The 26,538-nt window shown below is 36.5% G+C and overlaps 1 protein-coding gene across 17 annotated transcripts in view; it reads right to left on the bottom strand.

Annotated features, from left to right (window-relative positions):
* PTPRK (protein tyrosine phosphatase receptor type K) overlaps positions 1-26,538 on the bottom strand; it is a 387,506-nt gene that overhangs the window by 257,705 nt on the left and 103,263 nt on the right. For all 17 annotated transcript variants that reach the window (XM_039568293.1, XM_039568298.1, XM_039568297.1 and 14 more), the window contains exon 3: positions 15-286. In XM_039568293.1, the coding sequence (XP_039424227.1) occupies positions 15-286 (272 nt within the window). The remainder of the gene's footprint in view (positions 1-14; positions 287-26,538) is intronic.

The raw sequence follows: 26,538 nt of genomic DNA, 5'->3' as shown, positions 1-26,538 counted from the left end.
TATGGCAAGTTTACCTGATACTCATTCGGCCAGAAAGTGCTGACAGCCAACTCTGCTCGAAGCCAGTCTTTGCCAGTGGAGCCAGTGACATTCCAGATGGGATTAGCCAGTGGTCCTTTGTTCACCCTAACGAGGATATTCAAAGTGCCTGGGTTTCCTCCATTCTTGCTGTACAGAAGGTAGCTGAAATCGATGCAGTGAGTATCGTTTTCTTTCATTGTTGGAAGCTGAAGTCGAGTCTTTTCTCCAGGGTCATGGTCTGAGGAAATCACTATCATATATGATCCTAAGGGAGGGGAGAGGGGGAAAGAGGGAAAATAAAGGTGGTAGTAAGGAAAAAGATAAATACTAAGAAACTGATTATTCACTGTGAAAAATGATGAAATGCATAGGTTTTCTTATCCCAGAAACATCAAAATGAAATCCAGCAAGCTATAAAATGGCTTAAAACATGACTGAAGCAGTATCTACAGAAGATATCACATACCTCTGAGTACCTATCTAGATGCCTCCACCTACAAACTTTTCTCTCGTTTTAGGATCAGATAATTGGAAATAGTATCACAGATGGACAGGGGAAAAAATAACAAGAGAAGAAAAGCATAATCATTATTCTGAGGTCATTGAGGCCAAAATACTCTCACCTTGCTCTGCAGATTTTCTGAAAATAAAACGAAAAATAAGGTTCACATTCCTCAATGCAGCTTTATCACACCTTTTTCTACCCCCCAAAAAAGAGGCAGACTCGAATCTGAGATATATTAGCAGTGGAAATAGCTGACTTAGGACACCAAGCTGAACTTGTTTGGAAAAGTTTTGTTTGCTCCTCCATTTTCCAACGGATTTAAGGGGATAACAGAAGTTTCTATAGCTAGAAGAGTGTCCACCTTGTAAATGTGTGTTACAAATATACACAAAGTAAAACAGGCTGTGCCTGTCTAGCTACAAAGGCAGAAAGAGGAAATCATATGTTTCAGCGGGTTATACAGGCAATAATGATGAATCAGTCTGTCCTGCTGTCCTTCAGAATGGATGGTAAAGACAGGCTGCCATCTAACCTAGCCCAGAGCTGATCCATTTCTTCAAGAGGGACAGCTCCATACCAGGCACTACCTGGTTAATGAACCTCAGAGAAAAAAACTTGCTAGATAGGGCATGCCAGGCCAAACTTTCCAACCAAGTGAGAAAATCCAATTCAACATATGATCTAAATCATTGCTACAGGAAAATTTCTTAACCAAAATTTACCTTCATATCTGCTTAATGATTCCAGAACCTTCCTGTTGATGGATTTTCCTTTTCTTTTCAGTCCTAAAGGGCATCACAATAAAGAGCCTTTCCTCGTGAGGAAAGTTCAGGTTAAATCCATCAAAAATAGAGAAAAAATTTAACCTAAAGTTAAAAAAGTAATGGATATGTGAGCATTTGCCCAAATGAGTAGTCTTGCAGAAGTCCTGGGAGTATGTGCATGAATACTGGTAAAAAATCTTCTCTGAAGTATAGTCATATAAATTATTACCATTTTGTACGTCAAATGTTATCCTTTGAGTTTTAGACAACAAGGAACTATTGTGTTCTAGTATGTCCTAAACAGTTGTATTAGGCATTCTGAAAATTGTTCACAAGCTGTTGCTCAGGAAAAGATGAAAATTTATGTACATGGAATTAAATCATCTGTGTGAGGGGCTAATTTAGCATCTTTACTAGCCTGTAAAGCAAGTCTGTGCTAAAAAATTTAGGAAAAAAAGTGAGAAAGAAATATTTTAGAAGGAAAGCTGCTCTTATTAAAGCACAGTGCATTGAAATCTATATTTTTAGTAGTCATCTTAAAGAAAGGGTTTAAAGAAAATTACTATAATGTAACATAAGCAAGTAGTTCATATTAAGAATTATATACAGAATCCATTATTTTATTTATTTTTTGTTAGAGAATTTGGTAAAATAGCAACTCCTGATTATTTCTTCATCATTAATACCCATTTATAAAGACACAAAAGAATCATATTATATTATTTAGATTTGCTGTTACTTTAAATCTTTAAAGATTATGGTCTAGAATCAGTTGATGATTGCCTGAGAAAGTGTTTGTAAACCACATCCACTGGTGTGTAATTTTTATGCCCCCTGCCTCTAGAATAAACTTAGTAATATGCTAGTTTGTAATCTCTATTTTAGTAATATATATGTTCTTACAAGCACCTGATCATCAGACTAGACAATAAGATTTTCAAAAGTTTTGTTACTAAATACTATGAATGTGGCAGGGGGAGGCTGTACATCAGTAATTTGGGGTTTTTTCCTTCTACATAAGAGTTAGAAAACTGAAAAGGGTCGGTGAAAAATGACAGATTGCTTCCCACACTGTTAGCACTGATTATCCATGGACATCTAAATTGCCTCTTTGCCTTTCTTACTTGTGTTTTGCAAATATTTTAAAGCAATACACAAAAAGCAACTCAAGTCTTTCCTACCAAAAAAAAAACCACCCCAAAAAAAAAAAAAAAACCACTAAAAAATCCCCATTTACTTCTAATATTTCTAAAGCTAAGATACAGAAGAAGATAAACCCGCCAACATTTTCTGAAGTCAGTCTGGGGGGGAAAGGAAGAAACAGAATATAACCTTTGCAGAATCAACCTTTGCAGATTTTTAAAATGTTTCTCCCAACTTCTCTTAAAACCACTGGAAGGAAAAGAAAATCAAATTCAAATTATAACAAATAAACTAGAAGTATTTAAAGATCTTGTTTCTAAAGTAGGGGAATCTGCTATAGCCTTTGGAAGCTTCAACATACATTTTTTAGCATATCAACATATTTTATAGTACTCCACTTTCTCAGTCTCATTTTTCATCATTTAAAAATACTTAGCAATGAATTTGCATACATCTATCTACATGTTAGTCCTACAGCACTTCATGAAATGCTCCAGACAGCACTCATAGACCATTTATCACAAAGCCAAGGCATCTGTTCAGCATCTTAAAAACTACTTTCCTTCTCCTCCTTTTTTTAAACTTAAGCAGCTGTATTATGCAACTGTACAGAATTCTGCTCCTTTCTCAGTCATCTACCTACTCCAAGAAAATCAGAAGCCAATGCCAGAGCAAACTATACAGCAAAATGATATCTTTGGAAAACATACAAAATACTTTCTTACACCTTTCATAAGAAAGTCATTCTTTACTTGTAAAGAAATACAATATGTTTGAAAGAGTTAGTAGTTTTGCCTCATTTATATATGCTTGCAATACCATAATATTAATTATTAATAATTATATTATTGTAAAATCTTCATGATATCTTAAGATATTACTGGACTTGGCAGAAATGCAAAGTATAAACAATGGAACTGCTCACAATCTCATTAATTCCTGAGATTAACTAATTGTTTGAGATTTTCAGTGAGAGATTAGAGCAAATGTTACAGCTCACTATTCACGGTGGTGCTACAGGCTGGAGCAGGGACATAGGGTGAGAAGGAAGGAGCAGCAGACACCAAGTGCAATGGATTGACTGCAGCCCCCAGTTCCAATCCCCCTGTGCCTGGGGTTAGTTTTCCCCCAAGGTGAATCTGTTTTTGTCTGTGACAGTAACTGATGATTTACAAAATATGTGATCTCCCTGTCGTTTTCTCAACCCATGAGCTTGCCCACCCTATTTTCCCCCTTGTGCTGCTGAGGAAAGGACCAAAAAAGGGCAGGGTGAGGGGCTAGCCAAGGTCAACACACCACAAATGCCAGAAAGGTAAAGAGCAGCAGTTAGTGTTAGTACTAAGTGTGTTATTAAATCCCAGTAGAGCCAGGCTCTGTGATTTTTTTTCCCCCGTTGTTACTGGCCTAGCAAGGTCAGGCACAAGCAGATGTAAAATGCTACGTACACCTATTTCCCTTGAAAACAAGGAAGAAAAAACACTACTCTGTGTTCTGTTTCCACTAAGGTTTTACAAGAAGAAAGTCAGTTGCAAGTGAGTTACTCCATTAAATACCAAAACGGTTAAAAAAGAAAAATTCAAGAAAATTTTAAAAAATAAACAAAACCAAACCAACATATTTGGGGCAATGGAGAAAGAAAAACTTAACATGAAAGAGCAGAAGTTCATTGTTTCTTCTTACAAGACAGAAAGGGTGAATTTCAACTTTGGATGATGCTGCAAAAAAATGTAAGAAGTATCCAAAGTCATCATTTATGCCTGGACAAATACCCATCGTTCTTAAATATTCCTTTCACTCCCTATTATTTCACCATGCTCCAGTATGTCGTCTTTAGTTCCTCTGGCAGTTAGAGCCATTACAAAAGGCACACAACTCATCAGTAACATTTTTCTTGAAATTTTTTCTTGTGGTTTGACAGTGATTTTGTTTCATTGTTCTTTCAGTAATTCCCAGAAGAATCTTCTTCATTCTTGCAAATGTACAATCTTTAAGAGTTATATGTTCTCTTTCTCCCAAGAAGCTCAAGTGTTAATTTTTCCTACTTGAATGTAGTTTAGATTTCTCCAAATCAAACTCAATCCTCTCATTTAGCTTTTCTTCTCTGAAGTGCCTTCTATCTATTTGCCAGTTAATAGCTTCTAATGTTATTCCTGATGTAAAAGGTCAATCCAATTCTCTCCTACACAAAATGGAAACAACAGACTATGAAACAGCTAAATGGCACTGCCTCCTAAGCTTTGATCCAGTTCATGCAAACAGTTCAGCTTTAGGATCAGTCTTTCAGGAAGATTTTGATGCCTATTCGTCATTAAATTCATGAACTTGCTAAAGGGCATCTACACGGCTATGGAATAAGAGCTACTAGACTTTCCCTGAGCCATGTTATTAAACACAGCTGTATATACCTCATAGATTTCACTGTCTTTTATTTATTTTGATAAGCACTAAACTTGATGCCCTAGTTCAGTGGCAAGGACAGATCATTTCAGAATAAATGAATTCTTTAACTAATTGATTGTGAAAAGTCTTAGTTTTTATCCCCTACTGAAAACCAAGCTCTCTTATCATCCAGCAGTTAACTGAAGGTAAGAACTCATGCTAAGATTAAAAAAAAAATCCTTAAATAAAATAAAATTTGCCTTCTGTAAGGTACCAATGTGACAGAGCAGTTTCCCAATCAAATTATTTTCTCTCACTTCCTTGCTTCCTGAAAAACGGGTTTGTATTTGAAGTGTGAAACTTGTAATTTTCAGCAGGCTGGTCTTCAGCTCCTGCAAATCCGCTTTCCTCCAAACAAGAACTAACCATCAAACCATCTCCATTTTAGGGACATACTGTGGTAATTTCTCTGCCTGTGAATGTGCTCCTTCAGTTACTAGGACTTTCAGCTTCAGGTGGGAAAAAAATAGTTCAGAACATTACAAATTTCATATGCAACTAGATTTAAAAGTACAGAAGTAGATTCAATTTTGTGGTTTGCTGGTGGGGGAGAAAAAACCTGACTATATACATCCCCTTTTGGTAGAGCATAATGTGAAGATGCTTAAATAGATTCACAGAAAAAGATCAGCTGAAAAGAAGTCTTCCCCATAAAATTAGAAGAATGGGTTTTCTTCACTTCATGGCAATGTCAACTACATGAAATGGAGGGTCCAGGCACTTATGTGCCTTATCCTAAAGCTCGAGACTCCGTGACCTTTTTGTCTTTTGATAATGACTGTGTAACATAGTCCCTGATTATGTTTTACGCAACATTTATGAGAGACTGCAGGCAATGAACAGGCACTAAAACAGAGAAATAGGCTTGCAACTGGAAGCAGGCTGCGAAGAGAAGTTCAAAACCATCGATATTAATTCACAGAATTATTTCACACCCAATAGTATTTATGCCTATTTTGTTCTTTGGAGAGTGTCTCCCCTGTGACAATTTGAGAAAGTCCTCTACTTGTATTTCTTTTTTGTAATTTGCAAGAAAGGAAAAAATAAAGGCTAATGGAAAAAAGTCAAAAGCTCCTAAATTTTTCTTCCTGCAGGAAGCATATTCTTTTCAAAAGAAAAAAGACAAAGCCTATGAATATGTTAAATATACTCCAGGTAAACCTCCATGTGCTTGGGTTTAATAAAACCTCAAACTATTATAGCCTTTTTGTTCTCTTTTGCCCTTGATTACCTAACATACAGTAAATGTCTGCAGCCCTAGGATAGGGGGAAAAGAAAAAAAAAGCAAAAAACCCAAGGAAATTATGAAGAAAACTACAGACATTGTTAGGGTTTTTAGTTTTAGGGCCCTGCACCATCAGTTAAGGATACTCCTTAAGGAGTGTGTCTGGAGAAAAATGTTACTTTGTAACACTATAGTCCCACTTAAGATACATTACTTGATACACACTTGAAACATTCAATATAATTATATCCTGATTTTACCTCTTTTCGTCTTAAAAAATTCAAAAATAATGTTATTGGTGTAAACAACACAAAATTTCTACAAAATTTCTTTAGATGGCTATAACTCAGAGGTATTTTTCCATTTACTTCACTTGTTTACAATATCATTCCCTATGCAAGACTCATATTGTTGAAGGCTTGTTTCAATTTCTTTATATATTGTCAAAGTGAAAGTAGGGGGTTACTCAGGATCATGAATTTCAACTTCATTACCTAGCCCAGTTTCAAAGCACCACAAGTCAAATGCAAGTCAAGATAAGACACTCAATTTAATACAGAGATTTAAAATAACAACAAAAATACACCATACAGGCAGGGGAAATTTTTCTGGAGAATGCAAATCTTTTTGGGGTTTCCTACTTCCTGCAGAGAAGGAGAATTATTAAAAGAACCAAGCCAAGGCAGGTTATTAAGCTACATTGTATAAATAAAAGCAGAGCACTTTCTCAATTTGAACAGAAACTCAGCCTCATGGACTGCAAGAGCTCATCAATTCATCAATTTCACGCTGGTATTGCAATTTCACAGAAGGAGAAAAGGTGTCCTGCCCTCCAGGCTGTAGTCATTGATGCCAAAAGCCCTGCTCTACCAGCAAGGTCATGCAACTGGGATTCCCCCATTAACCACACCCACGGAGGTCAAGCAACAGGGACGCAGCCTGACAAGACAGCGCAGCACAAGACTGACCCAGGCAAGACAAATGAAAACAGCACCAGATCAGCCACAGAATTAATATCATGGGCACTACAACACTTTACCTGTATTTACACCTATGATTCTACTGTCATGATACTAATATCATTCATGACTTGTTCAATTCCATGAGAACAGGAAAATGTTTGCAATTAAAAGAGAAAAAGAGAAAGGAAAAACCTCTACGTTTCAAAGGCCTGCAGTATTTGTAACAAAGTTCATTATGAACTTCTGACTAAAAGTTGTTCCTTGGGCTAGATGTAGCTACAAAAGTTTTGTTCTCCATACTAACATTTTACAAATGAATAAATACAAAAAATACACATTTTGGAAGTGTTGGAATTTGTAGTTTTCTCATACATAACACCAACATCCCATGGATTTGTTCATACTGATGCAGAGAAAATAGGCCATGATGACATACCAGTTTCTGAGGTATGATAATTTTCTCCCTCTTTTTTCACGTGATGGACCTTTAGCTAATATGTAGACTTTAAGCACTCCAAAACTTGAGACAGAAAAATTCCAGCAACTGAAATTTGCAATGCATCTTGTAGAGTCTGTACAAGAGAGCATACATGTTGTGTTGTGCTGCTCTGAACTGCCTCTTCCAACAAAGCAGTCAGAAAATGACATTTGATATAGTGCATCAGGCAAGCTTATGGAAGGACAGCGTTACGGAACAGTAAGCTGCATTTCAGTAACCAAAAGGCACATGGAATAGTTTCATACTTATTTAGGGATTAAGCGAGGCACTCTGTCATGAATTTTTAACATCGGAGTCCGTGAATGGATGGCTAAGACAAAAGTAACAACAGCTCTGAACTGTCTGAATTTCTGCTGCAAACCCACAAATAACCCAGACATGGTGGCACAGTGACTCCAGGATGCTTCTCAGTCACCCAGGGGCTGATCTGGCTGCCCAAAGAGGAGACAGCTTTTCTTCATTCATTGGCCAGCTTTCCTTCTGGAAGAAAATGTCTTTTCTATGCAAAATTTCCAAGAAACTTCCAACTCTAGATTACTATCAACTCAGGATGAAGCCTTCCACTTGGGATATCAAATAACTGGGTACCATTTGTGCCTGCACAGCCCAGCACCAGTCAGATGTTTTAATCTGCAGTTCCCAGAGCAGCAGCTAAAGTTGCCAAACCCCAAGGCACTCCTGCACCTCCTGGGAAAATTTCAGTCCCATGAAGACACCAACACCTACGAACACTTGCAACAACTTCACTGTGTGAAAAACATGTACGGAAGTGCTTAAATCCATTTTACTTCACCATTCCTGTAAGCTGCTCTGATATTACTTGACTGAATAATGCAGTCAGTAAGGTACAAACAGACATCTCCCTCTGTGTTGGCTTTTTTCCACCCATTTTTTGACAGACCCTCCAGGATGAAAGACCAGTGTTGGCCATTCTGTATCCACCTACAGGTCTAGGATGCCGCCATATCACCACCACCACTGAACATTCAGCATTTAGATTTTTCAGATGCTGATAAAAGAGACATGCTTTACTGAGAATGTTACAAGAGATGGAGATCAAATTATCTATTTCTGTGGAGTATTATTTATTTGAAAAGAAATTAAAGTGATATATGAAGCTATTAAAGTATTCTAGGGCAGACAGTCTTATAGAAAATGTCAGTGCTGAGCGCTTGCTTAAGTCTTTGGTGTGCTGCTGTGTGTTTGCTGCAGTGCACAAAAAAACTTCACAAAAAAAGGTCACAAAAAATTCACAAATGTCAGTCAAGGTGACCTAAAAGCTCACAACCACTGAAATTCACAGGACTTTTACTCCTACCTTGTGCCCTCCTCCATCTATGTTCATCAGACCCTTGCAAAGCAGCACACAAATCCAGTAATAAATGACCTAGGTCTCCTGTGCCCTCCTCTTGAGACAGAAAAGTTTGATTTCTTCCTAGGTGAGGGAAATGAACTGACCCCTGGAAAAGCCCAAGAACCAGAGCCACATCAAGATAAGAGAGGAAACAGAAGTTGTAACACAGATAGACAAGTGGGATACTCCCCATTAAAAAAAATAGTTACAAGTAACTTCTTGCAATTATCTTGAAATTATTTAGAGAAAGGCGACTCAAAAGGAGTCTTTAGGACTGTTTTTTTTTCATTGCCAGCTAAAAAATACTCTGCAAACACTCTAGGCTTTTTTCTCCTTCTAAGTGGCATTTAGATTTTAACTGAATAGGAAAATATAATTTTTGGATGCACATTCACACTCAGAGCGTCTTTAACACACTAGTCATTCTTCCAAAAGCAACAGTATTAAAAGTGCATTGAGAAGATATTTACTCCTATCAGCTTAAAACACTGAAACTGAAAACAGAAACAAAACTGGTCATTCCCTGGATAAGCACGTGACAGGAGAAAATAAGAATTAACAATCTGCTGAGAATACTACTCCCAAGCATCACCAACAGTTAAATAAAGGCTCATTGTCATATGTGACAGTGGATTACAACTGCTATTACAGACCTTCAGAAGAGGAAATTAAACGTCCTATTTTTTTTATAGTAGTCTAAGAATTTATTTAAAGCATGGGAGGTTTGTAAAATATTTTCACTGGGTTTTTTAGGGGTTTTTTGGTAACAGGAAGAATATTCATTCCTTTATTTTCAACCACTTTTTCTTGGCACCAAATAGTTATGTTTCCTGTTATGAAATCAATTTTTCTCAGAACATTGTTTTATGCAACAGTGACCTGAAGAGTCTTTGTTATTTCCAGGTTTTGTTGCTTTTACAGGTGTAGGACCTACACTTAAGGAGTTGTATATTCCTTGGTTAAATGCACAACATGAATTAAGAACCAACTGCTGAGAAGGACTACCACTGATAGGAGTTCTGAAAAACAATATAAAACAATACTTAAATAGTGGAAAAAATATTCATTCAGAAGACAGATTTAATAGCAATTTTTTTGCTGTTCTTCAAAATATTATCTGAACTCCCCTCTGAAGTACATACTTCACTTCGTAGTGACTCACGCTCAAGATGAGAAACAACCAGAAGTCAAGCCTTTGAGAATACAACTGCAGTACTCTCTAATGAACTCAAGTACTTGCTTAAGGAAAAAAGCTGGAAACCTTGAAATTTATTAGCTTCCAAGGAAGTCTTCCATCTGTCTTCCAGACCATCAACACATGGTTATGCATATTTGTAAAATAAAATCTTGAGCAATTTAACAAGCGTGGTGTGTTGACACTGAATGCCCCATAAAGAGCTGAATATTACATAGATGGAAAGGAAGAGGCTTAAAAAAGGATCATATACAGACAGTTAGTTCTGGAATTTATTTTGATTTTCCAGTTACTGATGGTAATGTTGATCTTGCAAGTGCAAGCAATCCTATAGTGCATATCTCTATGATAATTATAATAAATAATTTAACAATACCTAAAGAGAACAGTCAAAATCCATGAATCATGCATATGCAAAAAACACACTAAGGAATGCACTGCCCCAAGAGTATGGAGATTCGTACAACACTATATTAATTACCACAGAAACAAGATTAAAAACCCCAAATACATGTTGCACACCAGAAAGAATTCATACAGACTGTGAAAATTTTAAAAAATGGACAAAAACCCCCCACCCAAAACACGGTTAAAACATTTGTCTTGATACCTAGGAAGGCTTACAAAATACATTAAAACCCTAAGTTCAGGAGTTAGAATTCCTTGCTCTCCTAGATGCTGGAGCTCGCAGTCAAGACAGAGACATGGGATATATGGTGTGTGACAACTCTCGTCATGCTTCACCACTTGCTAACATCCCTCCACTCCCAGACATCAACTCTTCTCTCCCAAACACTTTAACTGATTAGCATTAAGACATTACACCCAGAGTCATGGCTATAACCTACACCTAGTTTGATGCCTGCTGCATCTCCATCAGCCATGATGGAGCCCAGGATGCCTGAGAGGTCATTATGTTTTCCATCCGAATTAGTTGTTTTAAAATAAATGAATAAACTCTCCTTATAAAACCCTTGCCCTTCAAATTATATTAGCAGCTCGACTGGTCTTACACTCTAGTACACACCATCTTTCTTCTACAGGGAAATACTTCTGAAATGGATGGAAACAACCATATTTATTATAAAAACCACTCATGCTAGCACAGTAGCATTTTTTATAGTGTTTTGAAAGAAATAATCGGACTCAGTGTCCAGCAATAGGAGAACAGCAAGGGGAAAGACTGCATATGAACTAGGACTGCTGTTTCAGACAAAACTTGAAGTTCAACAGCTATTAATGGGGTTTGGTCATTTTTCTTGTTTGGGGGAGTTTTGTTTTCATCTCAGAACACATCTCAGTTTATAAAGATTCGCGTCTTTCCTCCTGATACCACATTTTCCAATTCATGAACATTTGAAACAGCTTTTTGCTTCCAAATAGTGAGTTTATACATGCTAATCCTATTTAATACCTCCTCTATTTTGAATACTGAAGTTCACAATGCCAGCAAAATACTAAACATATGCATCCAAGCCCATAATATATAGCTGGTAACTTCATGCACATGGAACAATTTCTTGGCAGCAAGTAATATGATTAACCTAGACTTCTGAAAAGTACAAAAAACCTGATAAATCTACCCAAATATGTACCATATGAAGGATGAGAACCTTGCCTCCATTTCAGACAATTTGTGAACTTTTAACACTAATATTCATTAGCCAAACATTGTAATTAATTATTAGGACTACTAGGACATTGAAGTCATGTTCCAAAGGTAATTTAATGCAAATATATTCTGTGATTTATTTCCCACTTTTGTTTTCTCCAGTGGAACCATACAGATATCAGAGTACCAAGTCATCCAGGAAGCTATTTTCTTTTCTTTTTTCAGCTGCAATTAGGCTTTTAAACAAAGGTTTTGCAGCTGTACTTCCTAAGGGAATGTATAACTTATCCTGAACTAAGAGTATAATTTCAGTCCCTGAAACTTCCCTTTCAAAATTAGAATTTGCTGAAACCATAGAGGAAAACTAAAGTTGTTAACAACCATGAATCATAACACTGCCTTCAAATGTGTTGAATGTCCAAATCAAATACTCAGAAGTCAAGTAGCATCTCAGAAAAGAAGAGCGATAGTATTATGGTATTGTCTTTTAACACTAAACTATTCTAAAAACAAGAAAAATCTCTGTGAAGGGAATATCAAACAAATTTAGAAAACAAGTACAGCTGTTAATAATGAGAGAGTAGTTACTAAAATAGGTTATTTTTAAAAAAGATCAAATATTTATTTCCTGTTATGTTTTACCTATCAACCCTCTTGAGACTAACCAAGGACTAATCAGAATCTTCCCTATACAGAATGGAAATGCACAGCACTTAGGGGAAAGAAAAGGGATTTTGACTCTTTCCAACAGAAAGAGATAAAAATAGGCAATAGATTCTGTGTATGTTTTTTTCTCATAAAGAGAAGACAAAACTGTTCCTGGTATTTATGCACATAGCAACACTTCAGGACAAAAGACTGTGACAGTAGTTAGCAGAACACTTATGACTCTGGTAAGAGACAGTTATTAAGCACTCAATCCCAGAATTCAATTAACATTATCTCTAATCATCAACCTGAATCTCTCTTACTGCAATTTAAGATTATTACTGCTTAACCTATCACCAGCCAAAATGAAGTTTAGGTTACCTCCGTCTTTGCACCAACCCTTAACTTTTTGAAAGTTTCCATTTCCTTTTTCTCTCCAGTAGAAGAAACAATCCTAATTTTCTTTGGACTTTGCACAGAGGAAAGGCTGCTGTTCATCCCTCTGTCATTTCTGCTGCTTTCCTCTGAGATTTCCCAGAACAGGCATTTTCCTTCCATACTCCAAACTGAATAAAAATACCTATTCTTCTAACTGCACTAAGAAAAAAAAAACCCTGAAAAGATTATTTAATATATGTTTACACAGAACACTGCTTACAAACCAATTCTGTCTGCCTTTTTCACAATGGAGTAATAAGCCTGCACAGTTTCACCAAATAATTTCTTCTTCATTATTTTTCAATTCTTCTTGATGAGTACTACCCCAGTGCACCATAATAATTTTTGAACCCCAGATTACCCTCAAATAGGCTCACAGGTATAACCTGAATAGCCTCAGCCAAAGAACATTTGTTATTTCATCATCCATGGCACTAACAAAAACAATAAGAAAGACTGGATGCTATCAGTGTTTTCCAAGCAGCTTTTCATCTGCCATAAAACCTTTTCAGTTTCATCAAATGTTTCTTTCCTAAGCTTAATGAAGTAAGCCTCACAGGCTAAGAGGTGTGGTATCTACTGCGTCACTCTCTTCTCCTTATATATTTAGAGAAATAAATTTGCACTTCATTAAACATTATAGAACTTCCTTCTTGGTACTCTCCTGTATCTGTACCTTGGCTCACTACCCCTTTAAATATACTGTCAAGACATGGTTATGGAGCTGAAGATCATCAGTTCTGGCGGACAGAAGACACTTCATTTCAATGCCTGCTCCTAAAATGGCCAGGTCAGCAGCAAGAGCAGCTATTCCCTGGCCCCAGGCACTCACAGGTAACTCCATTCAGGCCATCCAGACTGGCCCACAGCCTCCCACACCCTTGAGTCCTGTGTGTCCCCTGCACAGCTCTGAAACTGTCCTTTCACATGACCCTCCGTCCTTTCTTAGTTCAAAATGGTGGAACTGGGAAAGGGGGGGCGAGAGGACCACAGTTCGGCAGCTTCTGCAGTACAATGACAAGGCCATTGACAGCTACCACAGGGTAGACTTTTGGAAGGAAAAGACATGCTGGAACACTGGTGGACAACACAAGGCATAAACTGGAAGACAGCATAGCATGCGTACTGGCAGCCGAGCAGTGTCCAGAACTGCACCCCGAGAGCTTGGACATCAGGTAACACCAGGCCAGCATGGAGGGGCTGCACAACCAGGGGACATGAGGGAATGATGAGATCACCCAGTAAACATATCAGGCTTTCTTTAGATGCACCTTCTTAAACTACAGTGGTGTGCAAGCAAAGAAACTCACAGCTCTGGGAAATCTTTGCCCCTATTAAAGCAAAGTTACCCGTGACACAGCAATTTCATTTTGAGTATTAATTCATCAAGCAAAAATTAGACACTAACAATAGAAATTAGTTAGACATGTTCACATAATTACATAGGAATCAATTGTTTGGGTTGGGGGCTTTTTTGGCTTGCTGGTTTTGGGAAAGCTGTGAATAGCCAAGTACTTGATTGCAGATAGTGGCAAGGTGGAAAAGAAATCCATCAGTTATCATTGCAAGAAGGCATTCTGGCTCTATACCACTGCCATCTCACATTCCTTTCTCCAGTGTTCTCATTATTACATAAAAGACACATAAACATCTAAATAAACGGATTCACAGACCCGCAGGAACAAGTAAGCTGCTGTTTCATCTGAAGAAAATGCAAAACAAAAAACCAAATAAATACCTTCAAAAGCTGAAAATAATTTTAAAGTCTATACAGCTAATAAAACCCATTAATTTCTTTTAATGCCAGGTACAAATTATGATTTTAGTTGTAAATTTACTAAGAAAGGTAACAGAATAAAAATAATACCTTGAAAGATGTAAGACCTATTTTGAAAGAAGCACTTTTTTCCTTTAATATTATCAAGCATTTTTGTAACATTCAACACAGCAAGGGCGAGGCAAGGCCTGAAGCAGCCATATGGTTCAGTTATTTAGCAAAACAGGAATTAAGACAGCGCAGGTGGCTATGGAAGTATTCAGTGATGTTTAATTTTAATGGACTAATTTGAACAGTGTGTGATAAAATCAGTACATAGAATGATGCATATTGCTAGAATCATCAGGAGAAATGCCTCTCTCCTGCAAGGCTCAATTGTTCTACACAAAAGGCACCTTCAGACATTGTGGGTGTACAGGGATACAGGAGGGTGAAGCCAAGAGAAGCAAATAAAAGCATGTATCAAATACACATAATATTTACATCTATGTAATGCCAGACACCTGTAGCCTAGCTAAAACAATTACTCCACTCTGCCCTTAATTTTACACTTCTCTTTTGCCAGAACTCAGTTCTGTATCATAGCAACAAATTGTCACAGTTTATTTTTTGCAATTTATATTCAGAGTATATATTAATTTTTTTGCAAATTAGCATTTCCTTGAGAATGCTAATGCTTTCATATCATATGATATCCAATGAATCAATAGTTTCCATGAAAAAAAAGAATGACAGTATTATGTAAACCATGCTGCTGAAGTTCAAAATCTCAGACAGGTGTAACTTTTGGGAAGAAAAACTACCAACAGGCCATAATTTTTAATATCTGCCACAATTTCTCCTTTAATTCAAAGGTCAGCAAGCACATTTGCTACTGTGAGTGATCAGTGCCTCACTGTCTTTATAAGGCACAATTACTTAGACAGCAATTTATCATTTCTAACAATTAGAAACATTGCTCCTGTCTTCAAAGAAGGGATGGTTATGAAGTTTCACCTCCATTCAAAGCCTTAAAAATTGGATAACTTACTCTAAACTGACAGGGGCATCACATTGGTATGGAAAGAGAATTCTATACTGATAAATCATAACACTATTGAAAGTGCTGCTGTGCCAGAGAGACTCACTTTAAGCAACATACTGGAAAATTTCCATTCCACCCTTTCATTTCAAACTGGACACACATGAACCTGTGGTACCCAAAGTAGTGAAAAGCACTGGAGTACTCCTGCATCACCTCCAGAAATGTAATCGTTCCATTGGATTCAACAGAAAACATCTTCGCCTTTCATTAATTATTTTGGGTGGTGTATAATTAAGCTGAGGAAGGAACAAGACAATAACATGCAAGCCTAATTACATTGTCAGACACCTCAATATTACTCTGAATTACTTCTGAGAGTTAGCCAATAGACACATTTAATACTACACAATTCTCTTTTAGGTTTATTAATTTCTACTCAAGACCACTCATCACTAGGAGATAAGTAGGCAAAAACATTCTTCTTCACTTTGAAGCTCTGTTCCGCTGCCTAGTTCATACTCCTATGGCAAGAACCTTATTGTCCAGGAAAAACTAAATATAAGGGGGAAGAAATTTAAAAAAAAAAACACACAAAAAACTCCAAGAAAAACCCACAAAAAAACCCCCAAAACAATCAAAAAACAGACAAAAACCAAAGGGAAAATTCAATAGAATACAATATATATATGGATTTCATCTCCCTGAAATTCCACATAAAAATAATCACATCAAATATGCTGGTGGAAAAAACATATCACAAAACCAGATGGAACAGCAGAGATGAAAATTAATATAAGTGAAAGGAAAGCATAGCTAGACATACACAAAAAAAAAAAAGAACACACACAAACACTTGGTAAAAGGCAACCACGAGGCTGCAGAAAAGTTAAGGACAGAGTTCCACAGGACCACCTCTAGAATACATTGCAGTACAAAAAAGCAGTAATGTTCTGCAACACAGCTTGTGATACAAGGCTGTGAGACATCTCAAAGTAATGGCAAACAATGGGATTACAAACAAAGGAGTATTAAAGGAAAGGAGGGTAAAGGGTGAAACACAATTGTAACACACAGAATGACTTTAGATGCAAGACTGAAAGCTGAAAAGACAGACAAGCAGGAGGAGAGGAGTTCAAGAGAAAGATAGCAATAGGTTAAATAAAGATAAGCAGTGTGCAGCCTGACCAAGTCCAGCAGCACAGTATGGGAGGTTGAGAAATGAACCTCTTAAAGTCCTCTTAAAACAGAGCTTTAACTAAATTATTTTGTACATTAAACCAGGGGGGATCTTTTTCCCAAAGCAACTCTCTTGTAATATTATATTTCAGGAGTTCCAGGATATGCCTTTCTTGTACACAGGTCTTGCCCATGTTTAAAAAGCAAAACCTTCCACTTTTAGGCTACCAATTCAAAAACAAGATTGCTGTTAGTAAATATCTGGTAACGCAATTCTTCAGAAGATAGCATGAATTTAGTGACTTCAGTATGCTTAAGGCCAGTATCTGCTTCACAAAAACCTCTCTATTATTTGAATTTCATAGACAAGATTAAGCAAATAAACAATAAAAACAAAGTACTTAAGGGTTTTGTTTCAACTAAATAGGCACACAAGTAACAGAGAAGCCTAAACTGGGAACTCTTCCAGTCCTCGTCTGTGGATAGCTGGATAATTAGTCCTCCAGACTACAAAAAACTTCAAATATTTTGTAAGCAATAAAAATAGCCTTAAAACACCCAAACAAAGCCTGCTCAGGGCTCTCCTCAACCTTTCCCAAAGAGGGACTGAATGAAGCAGAAAGAACACATTGAGATCAATGCAGGTTTTCTAAAGCTCTGTCCCTCTCTGAGTCTTTGCAAAAAGGCTGTGGAGGCAACTACTAGAGGGCTGCTTTGAAACATCTCATTTCAAGACTTTTTTTTTTTTAGTTTTTTTTTCTTATGTGCTTGTTCAGGTACAGACAAGTAAAGTCTGTAACATCCATGTAGATTTATTTCAGAGGCACAAGTGCAACTGAAAAATTTTATTACTTATTGCACATCTAGCTCCGTTTTAGGAAAAAAAACCCCAAATAATTTTCTATCTTTCATACTAATTGATGTTGTTATATATATCTTAAAAGGGCTCAGGTATGGTGAGACACTGGACCAGACTTCCCAGAGAAGTTGTGGATGCTCCATTCCTGGAAGTGCTCAAGGCCAGGTTGGACAGGGCTTTGAAAAACCTGGTCTAGTGAAGGTGTCCGTGCCCATGGTAGAGGAGTTTGGAACTAGAGCTGGAAAAAACTTTAGTTTTTCTAAAGTATTTTCCAACTCACACCATTCCATCATTCTATGATTCTATAGAGTATAAAAATGAATGATGGTATGGATATTTTTCAAAGGACTAGGGGAAGTATAAAGGGTTTAAAATTGTTGAAATAAAATCACAAGGACACTCTTAAGTGTCTTATTTCCCTTACTAATATATGAGAATCATACAAAATAAAACTGTAAGTTCAAAATGTAGAGGGGCAGAGAAAAGAAAATTATGTCTAGCAAGGAGAACTGGCTAGAAGAGAGGACAGAGAACAAGAGTTAACTGGATAGTTGAAGATAAATTGTTTAAATTGTTACTTCGTTCAAAAATAATTCTGCCTATTAGGGGGATTAATAATAATTTTCAGATTTCAGAAAGACTAAGTGCCAATGGAAAATAACACCAGCAAAACCCCCCTTTTCTCACATATTTGATGCAGCAGTAATGTTCAGTATTAAGCAAATGGTATAAAGAAAATTGTATGCTTCTCTATGATGACTATTTTCCTCAAAACCAGGCAATTTTAAATTCTTGATATAAGACCCTATAATAAATCAGATTCTGAGGAACTACTTTCACTTACTGCGTTCGGGGGCAGGGGTATTAGGGGAACGATGGGGGTTGTTTGTTCCAACTTCTCCAAATAAAATATGCCTCATACCTAACCCACAGTCATAACAAATCCCCATATCAAGCTCTGGATGAGGGTGGAGGTGATGAAAACTCATTTTTCATTCCTCCAACATCAAACAGTCATATTGAACCACTACCAACCTTTTAAAATATATTATTTACCTCCTACCAAAAAAAAACCCCAATTCTCAGCAACCATGAGACCAGCACTAACAGCACAATACCTGAGAACTACAGTTGGAGAAATGGACAGTGCAGCAAACACAGCCCTGGATCCCTTAATTCCGTGTGTCATCAGACCTCTGGCTCTTCATGCAACCTCTCCCACTTACTCCCAGACTAATTTTTTGTGAGACAAAGATGTAATCTCTTCCACCTCTGACAAAGTGTCAGATTTATCTTTCATCTTCTTGCTCTCCAGCATGTGTACTGTGGTGTGTCTTCTGTCAAGCAAGGTTTTGCCTCACTGTTGAAATGATTCAACCTACCAGAGGCTCTTTCTGGTTCATATGAATTCTGGGTCTCCCCCAGAAACATTTTGTCCATGCACACTGCTTCCCTAATTCAACCTACGTAATACGCAGTGCTTCCCTTAGGCAGGCAAATGCAACATGGCACTAAACTGGGCCCTACACATTAACCTGAAATAAATCAAATCACTAAAATCTCTGGGAAAATGTGTTTCACAGAAAACTAAAAAAAAATTATCCCCTGTCCCTCCTAGCCATATAATGTATAAAAGACTACTTACATTAAACTAAGCTGTTTTTCCTAACCTGGACTCCCCTCTGAATTTCAAGTCCTTCTGAAAAATAGTTAAGAATTTACTAATCTCAAGAATATCTAAGAAATTTCACCTCCCTAGGAAGTGGGAGCAGAATGACACCAACAGGGGCTGGCGACAATGCACCGAAAACAATTTCAGTGTGTATTTCATGACACTCACCATTGATCAAGTCTATAAAACCTTTGAATCTAATAGAGAACAGATTACCACTTAACTTTATTACTGGATAAAATCTTCCTGCAAAAACAGCAGAAACTAAGAACCTGTGAAATGAACACTTGTAAAAAAACAATTCTTGTCTAGCATGAACACCCTCTAGATTACTACAAATGGCAAGGAATGGTAATGCTTAAGTTTTTCAAGTATTCACTGAATGCAAAAAGCAATGTTGGTTTTTTTATTTCACTTTTTCATACAATTTAATACTTCCCATTGACCAATATGTTTTAATAACTTAAGAAATGAGAAAAGTCCTTCTAACATATATGCTCATATCTAAAAGCTGCTTGAATTTAGATGTTCCTGCAGAGACCTACTAGAGAATCATCTCCAATGAGTTACGTGTAGCTCGCTAGTTCTACGCTTTAGACACTTACTAGCAGTTTCCCACATTTCAATCAGACATCCTGTCCAGTCCATGCAACTCAGCTTAAAAATATTTATTTACAAAAGTGAATTACATGAGACACTGAGTGGATATGCTACTTTGGTATGGATAAACTTGATCCTTAACCTAAAAAAACTACAGTCTAAATTTCAGGAGAAACACAGTAATGGGAAAAACATGCACAGAAACAAAGAGATAAAAACATTCTTTAGGGAGACACTATTTGCTTCCTTTTTTATTTTCTCAGTGCAAAAGAATAAGTACCATATACACAAAAGACCTCACCATTTTTGGAAGCTTATAAAGAAAGGCAGATGCCTAGGATACATAAATGAGCCAACTGTCATGCACAGCTTTCTAGAATCTGGCTATCAGACTCATCTCCCTTGCTACCACTCTACCACTAACAATGGTGAGACTGAAGATGCATCCCCCTCTGGCATTCCCAATTTCAGGAGCTGTCTGTTGCTGTCTAAATTTTCAACAAGAAGGAGAAGATATGGGCAAAAAAACAACAACCAGAGTTTTCCCGCATAAACTCTTTATGAGATTATCAAATCAAATCTTCTGTGTAGTAGAAAGGAATGCAAAAACATGGTTGTCTGGAACAGCTGTCTGTTCACAGCTTGTCAACACTTGTGTTTGGTTTGGGTATTTTTAATAGAATATTTTTATCTGAACCAAAATTCACACCTTAAATGAATGAAAACCAAAGTTGAATGCTGCTTTCATGCTTTCCAGTGTAGAAAAGGAAGGAAAGGCGAAAAGAGAAGGCTTTTAAATTAACTTTAAAAATTAATTATTTTTTGTTTCAGTTATACTCTATTACCATTAAAGTATATTTTTATTCACTTCTCGGCAGAAAACAGTACTCTTGACTATATAAATAAACTAATCAGTGATTCATACTTTTCTGATTACTCAACAAGGCTTCTTCCAGCTTCAAGACACCACAGAACTACATAACATACCACTCAAAAACAACAACAACAAAACAACCAGGTTGTTCCATCAAATGAATGCAGACTCAGAGTTCCTCCTGAGCTGCCTCTGCTTCAAGAATCCCTAATCCAAGATGCTGAAGTTGTTACATAAATTAAAGAGTTACTAAATGCAAAAAGGCCCCACACCTTTCAGAAAGTGTAACCAAACAACAACAGTGCTGCAAAAAGTCATGTTTTCTCAAAAGAGGAGAATATGAGCCAATTCTCCTTGCTTAAATGTAAAAGCCAATCTTTTAAGCAACATCCACGACTACAAGCTAGTTCCCAGCACACCTCTTCCAGCTGTCACCAAGTCTTGCAGCATGAAACTGAGAATATCCAGGTCCTGTTATTACCCACCACAGAAACAATCTGAGTTTTACAGTAATTTTCATCCCTATTGTTTGGAAAAGGGTCAGACTTTCAGGAAGGTACTTAGAAGGCCAGCTTCACAAGCCACTTCATAGCTATTTTTAATACCCTTGGATCTATTTGTGGACGTCTTCAAAACAGGTCCACCTCCTTCAAAATTTGAATACTAAACTGTCATGCCAATGTCCCTGCTTCTCAAAGGTAGTGTACAAGCAGCCACTTTCTCTCCAAGTCATGCCAGGATAGAGCTGGAGAAAGCAGTAGGCAGGAGCTTCTGAAATAATCTGTTACATTATATCACTAAATATTAAAATAATAATATTTGTGGCCCTGGGCATTTGGGATGTTTAAGGAACAGCACAAGAAAAGGTCTAATTTTCTCCTGTGTTCATTCTTCCAGCAAGCAAGACAGAAATGTCATAAGCCACTGTGTATTACCAAACTCTCATACTAAAAGTCCTACCATTCACTAGTTCATCCAGCACTTTCATCTGTCAAAACAATTTATTACACTCAAACATACATATCATCCTTCATTATGTTGTGCTGTTTGTTTTTATTGTCTCACCCTACTAAAGGTATTCTAAGAAAAACTATTCTGTATTCATATATACTGTTTGGTTTATGGTTATGTGTAATGTCTGAAAGCACACAATGTCTGACTTCTCTTGCTCAAGCTCCTCTACACTACATGCTGTTTTTCAAAATTCATCATCTTCAAGTAAAGGTAAAAAGAGCCATCATTCTTTATCCCTTATTCTTTATTCTGCTTCTTTATCTTTTTAAATTTTCTATATCCTTTCTGATAATACTCAGCCCAGCTCTGATCATGTGAAGGCATGAAAGCACCATTGGTAAAGAAGATTCCATCAACCCAAGCCCACAATTTGACCACGCTCTCTTTAACCACATAATACACCTCCTGAGTGCTTACAACAGCACTACAAATTAGTGAAAAGAGATTTAACATATTTGTACCAGAATGGCAACGTAGATCTGCAGAGGCAGTGCTATTAAAACTGAGTTGGACTGGAAGATTATGTCACCTGCACAAGCATCAACCACCAGCAGGTTGATTGCATAGAATTACCTAAAATTGCCTAGGACAAGGAAGCACCACTAATTGTTGGTGTTTTCCCTCTTCAATTTAGCAAAGTAAGTCCTAATAAAACCAGTCTCTCTGTAGCATCTACATGCAGGACAAGAGTGCAGTTTTCTTGCAGCCTATGAATGCTTTCCATTTTCCCATTCAATAAGTTCCACGGCAACTCAGTATTTGATTATTTGCCAGGCACTTCTTGCAGTAAGCAAAGAATTTCTCCAAAGTTTGAATAAGTAAATTGAAGCACAACTGGTGCATTGTGCTTCACATACTTTAATATTTTGCTGTCATCCAGAAACTCAATAAGATTTTTCTGCAGCTCTCTGGAATATGATGCAAGTGTAATCATCGTAATTAATTTTATTTTACATAGAAACCTTTAGTCCCAGAATTTACCTCCTTTCACAAAACATTTCTGACATGGAACAGCAAAGGTCACAGAATATATTGTGAAAATCCTACTGGTAACTTTTCCCACTGTGATGACTCTATTTGTCCTCCTTCCTACTCCAGCCCTTTGCAAAAGATGGCACCAGGCTTTTGCACTTTCAGGTGTCAGCAATGGTCAGAATAATACTTCCACAATTTCACAGCTCCAGTTTCTTTTGAATTCCTGGAATATTATTCCCTGCTGCCAGTGATTCCTTGCAGTGGACAGTACCTGAGGGCTTCCTGTAAACACAGCCATAGATGTTCTTATACAAAAACTCCTCTACTGTGTACATGCATTTAAAATAACTCGTTCATCTTCCCTGTAATAAGATGACCTGGAATTTTCTTTTTAATCCTTCAATATTTGTTGTCCTCAACAGACCCCTCCAAGCTCTTAGCTTCTAACATCTCACAAAAAGGTTGGGGTTTGAACTAAATTCTAAGCTTTTAGCAAGTTCCTACTAAAATTCTGTCATGGACAGATGTGTTTGAAGAATTGTATTTAATGTTTCAGGCTTTGTATTCTTTCCTGTTTTCCTCATTGATACATAGTTCACACTCCCAATACATTTGATAAAAAAAATAAAATCTTGAGCATTTCTGGGAACCTCATTCTTTAATTATGGCTGACAAAGCTTGCATTCCCAGCTCAGGCTGCCAGCTTTCTTTCGAGCTTAGTTCCCTACTTTCCAAATGGCCAGAAAACGTGATGTCACCGTTTTGTGCACACATCAAATATCAATATATCAATATATCAATATATCAATATATCAATATATCAAACACCGCACTTACCAACAGCAAGTGTCTTCATTTTATTGCAAATATGCCCTTATTAGAAATGCACAAGAGGAAAGAGGTTCTACTACATTATGCTAAATAATACTCACACACTCGAACTCAGGGGTGTTAAACAATTGCTTATCCTTGTCATAGTAGGAATACAAATCCAACCATTCAGTGACATTAGTGATGACCTTCAAAAAACATAGGAGAACACAACCCAGTCTTCTTCAACACTACAAGAACTTTATGCAACACCTGACAAATTTAAGGTACACTGGTTTTCCAAGCTACCTAAGCAACACAGTCTTTGCACACATGTGAAAAACTGAAGGGTTAAAAAGCTAAAGACACCTCACCATGGAGTTATCTGATCTGGAAGAAGAATCAACTATACTCGAATTGGTTGTTTCTTAGTCAAGAAAAACTTGTCAGCCAGTTAGCAAGGAGGTGCTCACAAAAACACTGAATTAATAGGGATGACAATTTCAGTTTTTGAGATGAGCAGAAAAACACAGTCCTTAAATATCCAGTGCCTTGCCACAGCTCCACCTGAAAGAAATTTAGAGGGTTGTACCTAAACACATCTTTGGAGAAGTCTATTTTCCTTGAGTTGTCTTCAAAATTTCACACTTTTTTCGAAAAACTGACGTTACTCCAGGCCCCCTTGATTAGAAAAATGGCAAGTTCTAGATTACAACTATTTCTTCTTATTTGTCTCATCCTTCTTGCACAGATAATGCAGGAAGTACAGGAAAGGGAAAGAAAAAAAAAAAAAGGTAGACTTTTTCTCTCTTCAAATTAAAAAAAAAAAGCCTAAAATGAGACCAATCTCAAGGCAAACTACATGTCACATTATGACAACTCCAAGGCAGCTTGTAACTAATAAATGTGTGTATGTCGCTATAATTTTATTTTGATTTGATCAAACTTATGTTTATACCAAATCTTCCAACAGTGCTGTGGCACAGTAAGTCCTCAGAGACAAGAAAACCCTGCTAAGTAAAAAGCCCGTACTTAAAATTCTTCTTCTCTCTTGGAAGAGCTTACACCCTTAAGTTTATGAAGTGTTGTCATAACGTCTACTACGCAGATGAAAAAAAGCTGACTTCAAGGGGTGGCAAAAAAAAATTAAATTTATTCACCATTGTGGGACAATTAGGGCAAATAATTAAATTATGCCTTCTGGTTGTTAATTGATTATGTCTATATATTTTCAATGTTTTTCCCACAAATCGTCATAGAGAAAGTAAACAGCATTATTATCTTGATTTTAAAATGTTCAAAAAGTTCATTATTTAAGCCTGAGCAACAAGTAATACTAGGATTTATATCTTAACATCTGTGTTTCAGGTTTTAGGGGGAAAAAAATGCTTCAGTAACAAAATCAGACAGAGTTTCCTTGGGTTTTTCTTGGTTTTCTTTTAGTTTATTCCATTAAGTTTTGGGGTTTTATTCAATGTAGCTGTACAAAAAAAATGAAAATATACGGACTTTCCTTCATCATTGACATCTTTAAAAGACTGACTATTTTGGGCAATATGCCAAGATTTTAAAAAAATATTGAAGAAAAACACGTAACTAAAATGCAATCTTGTGTAGGATTGGCAGCATTGTTAACAGGTAATTATGGGTCTAAAATGTTAGTTGCCATAACAACTTGGAACAGTTCTATATCCATTATAAATCTTTTGCTCCCTCTTCATATGTATGCTTATTTTTAACCCTGACTTCCTCCTGATGCACTTTTTGCTAAGCAACCTCATTAGCTAAACTCCTACTGTGTCATATTGGCAGATAAAATTGCAGGCATTCCCACTGCCAAACAAACATCTTCACACAAGCTGCCAGATGTGCCATATATCTTATAAATGTGGGTTTGCACCTCCTTTAATTATGCTCTCTTCTCTTAGATAGCAAAAAATCTCCAAAATCTCTATCCTTTAATGGAGTGGTTAAAGATTTAAAATTACTATATCGCACCAGTTAGGGGCACAATGAACTGCAATTTATGCATACGCTTAATACCACATGGCAAGTCATAAACATCAAACTTGAAAAACATTAAAAGAAAATTATAACTACCTTCTGCAATTTTACAAACTTGTACTATCTCCAAGTAGATTAAATGTTTATTTTTAAAATATAAATTATTAATTAAAAATTAAATTTATGAAATTAATAAAATTTATTGTTAAATTAATAATTTATAAAAATATTAATTAAAATGAATTAATAAAAAACGAAACTGTTTATTTTACATAGGTTTTTTTATTTAAAAAAAAAACTCAGAAAAAGCTTGATGAAAATTTGAGCAAATCTACTCTTGCCTCCTCTCTCTCTCATAGATCTCTAATATTGACATCCATGTCACTTATTTGTGGAATTTTCATTATAATGAAAAGCCATAACAGTAATAAAACTGTCTGTGTTGCCCCAGGAAACTGTATATAAATTAACACTGCCAACACAAGAAATCCATCAGAAAAATCAAGCTAAAATTGTTATTATTAAAAATACTAAAGCAGCATAAGGTGAAGATGTTGTGCTTAAGTTAAAACCTACTCTGAGCACCGGTGCCAGTATCAGACGGAAAAAGTAACAGAGGAATCATAAGAGCGGTGCAACACTCAAAAGGAAATGTTTTTTCCAATGAAATTCTAGTTTGCTCCTAACAGAACTGTAGACAAAATCAAATCTGCTTTCATGTGTACAGAACACAACAATAAAAGAGATGGACAGTACTTTCAGAGCTAGAAAGCTCTTTTGTCTTGCTATTCAGAAGCATTAAATCTTAATAGAAGTATTTTACACTTACAGAAAATAAGAAAACAAAATTCAAAGATTTCACAGAAAAAGAAAAGGTTGAGGTTGGAAGGGACCTCTGCAGGTCATTCAGTTCAAACTTCCTGCTCAAGCAGGGTGACTTAGAGGCGC

Source organism: Corvus cornix, chromosome 3 (assembly GCF_000738735.6).
Source record: "Corvus cornix cornix isolate S_Up_H32 chromosome 3, ASM73873v5, whole genome shotgun sequence".
Lineage (NCBI taxonomy): Eukaryota > Metazoa > Chordata > Aves > Passeriformes > Corvidae > Corvus > Corvus cornix.
Note: the sequence above shows the minus strand (reverse complement) of the source record. Positions and strands in the feature narration are given on the sequence as shown.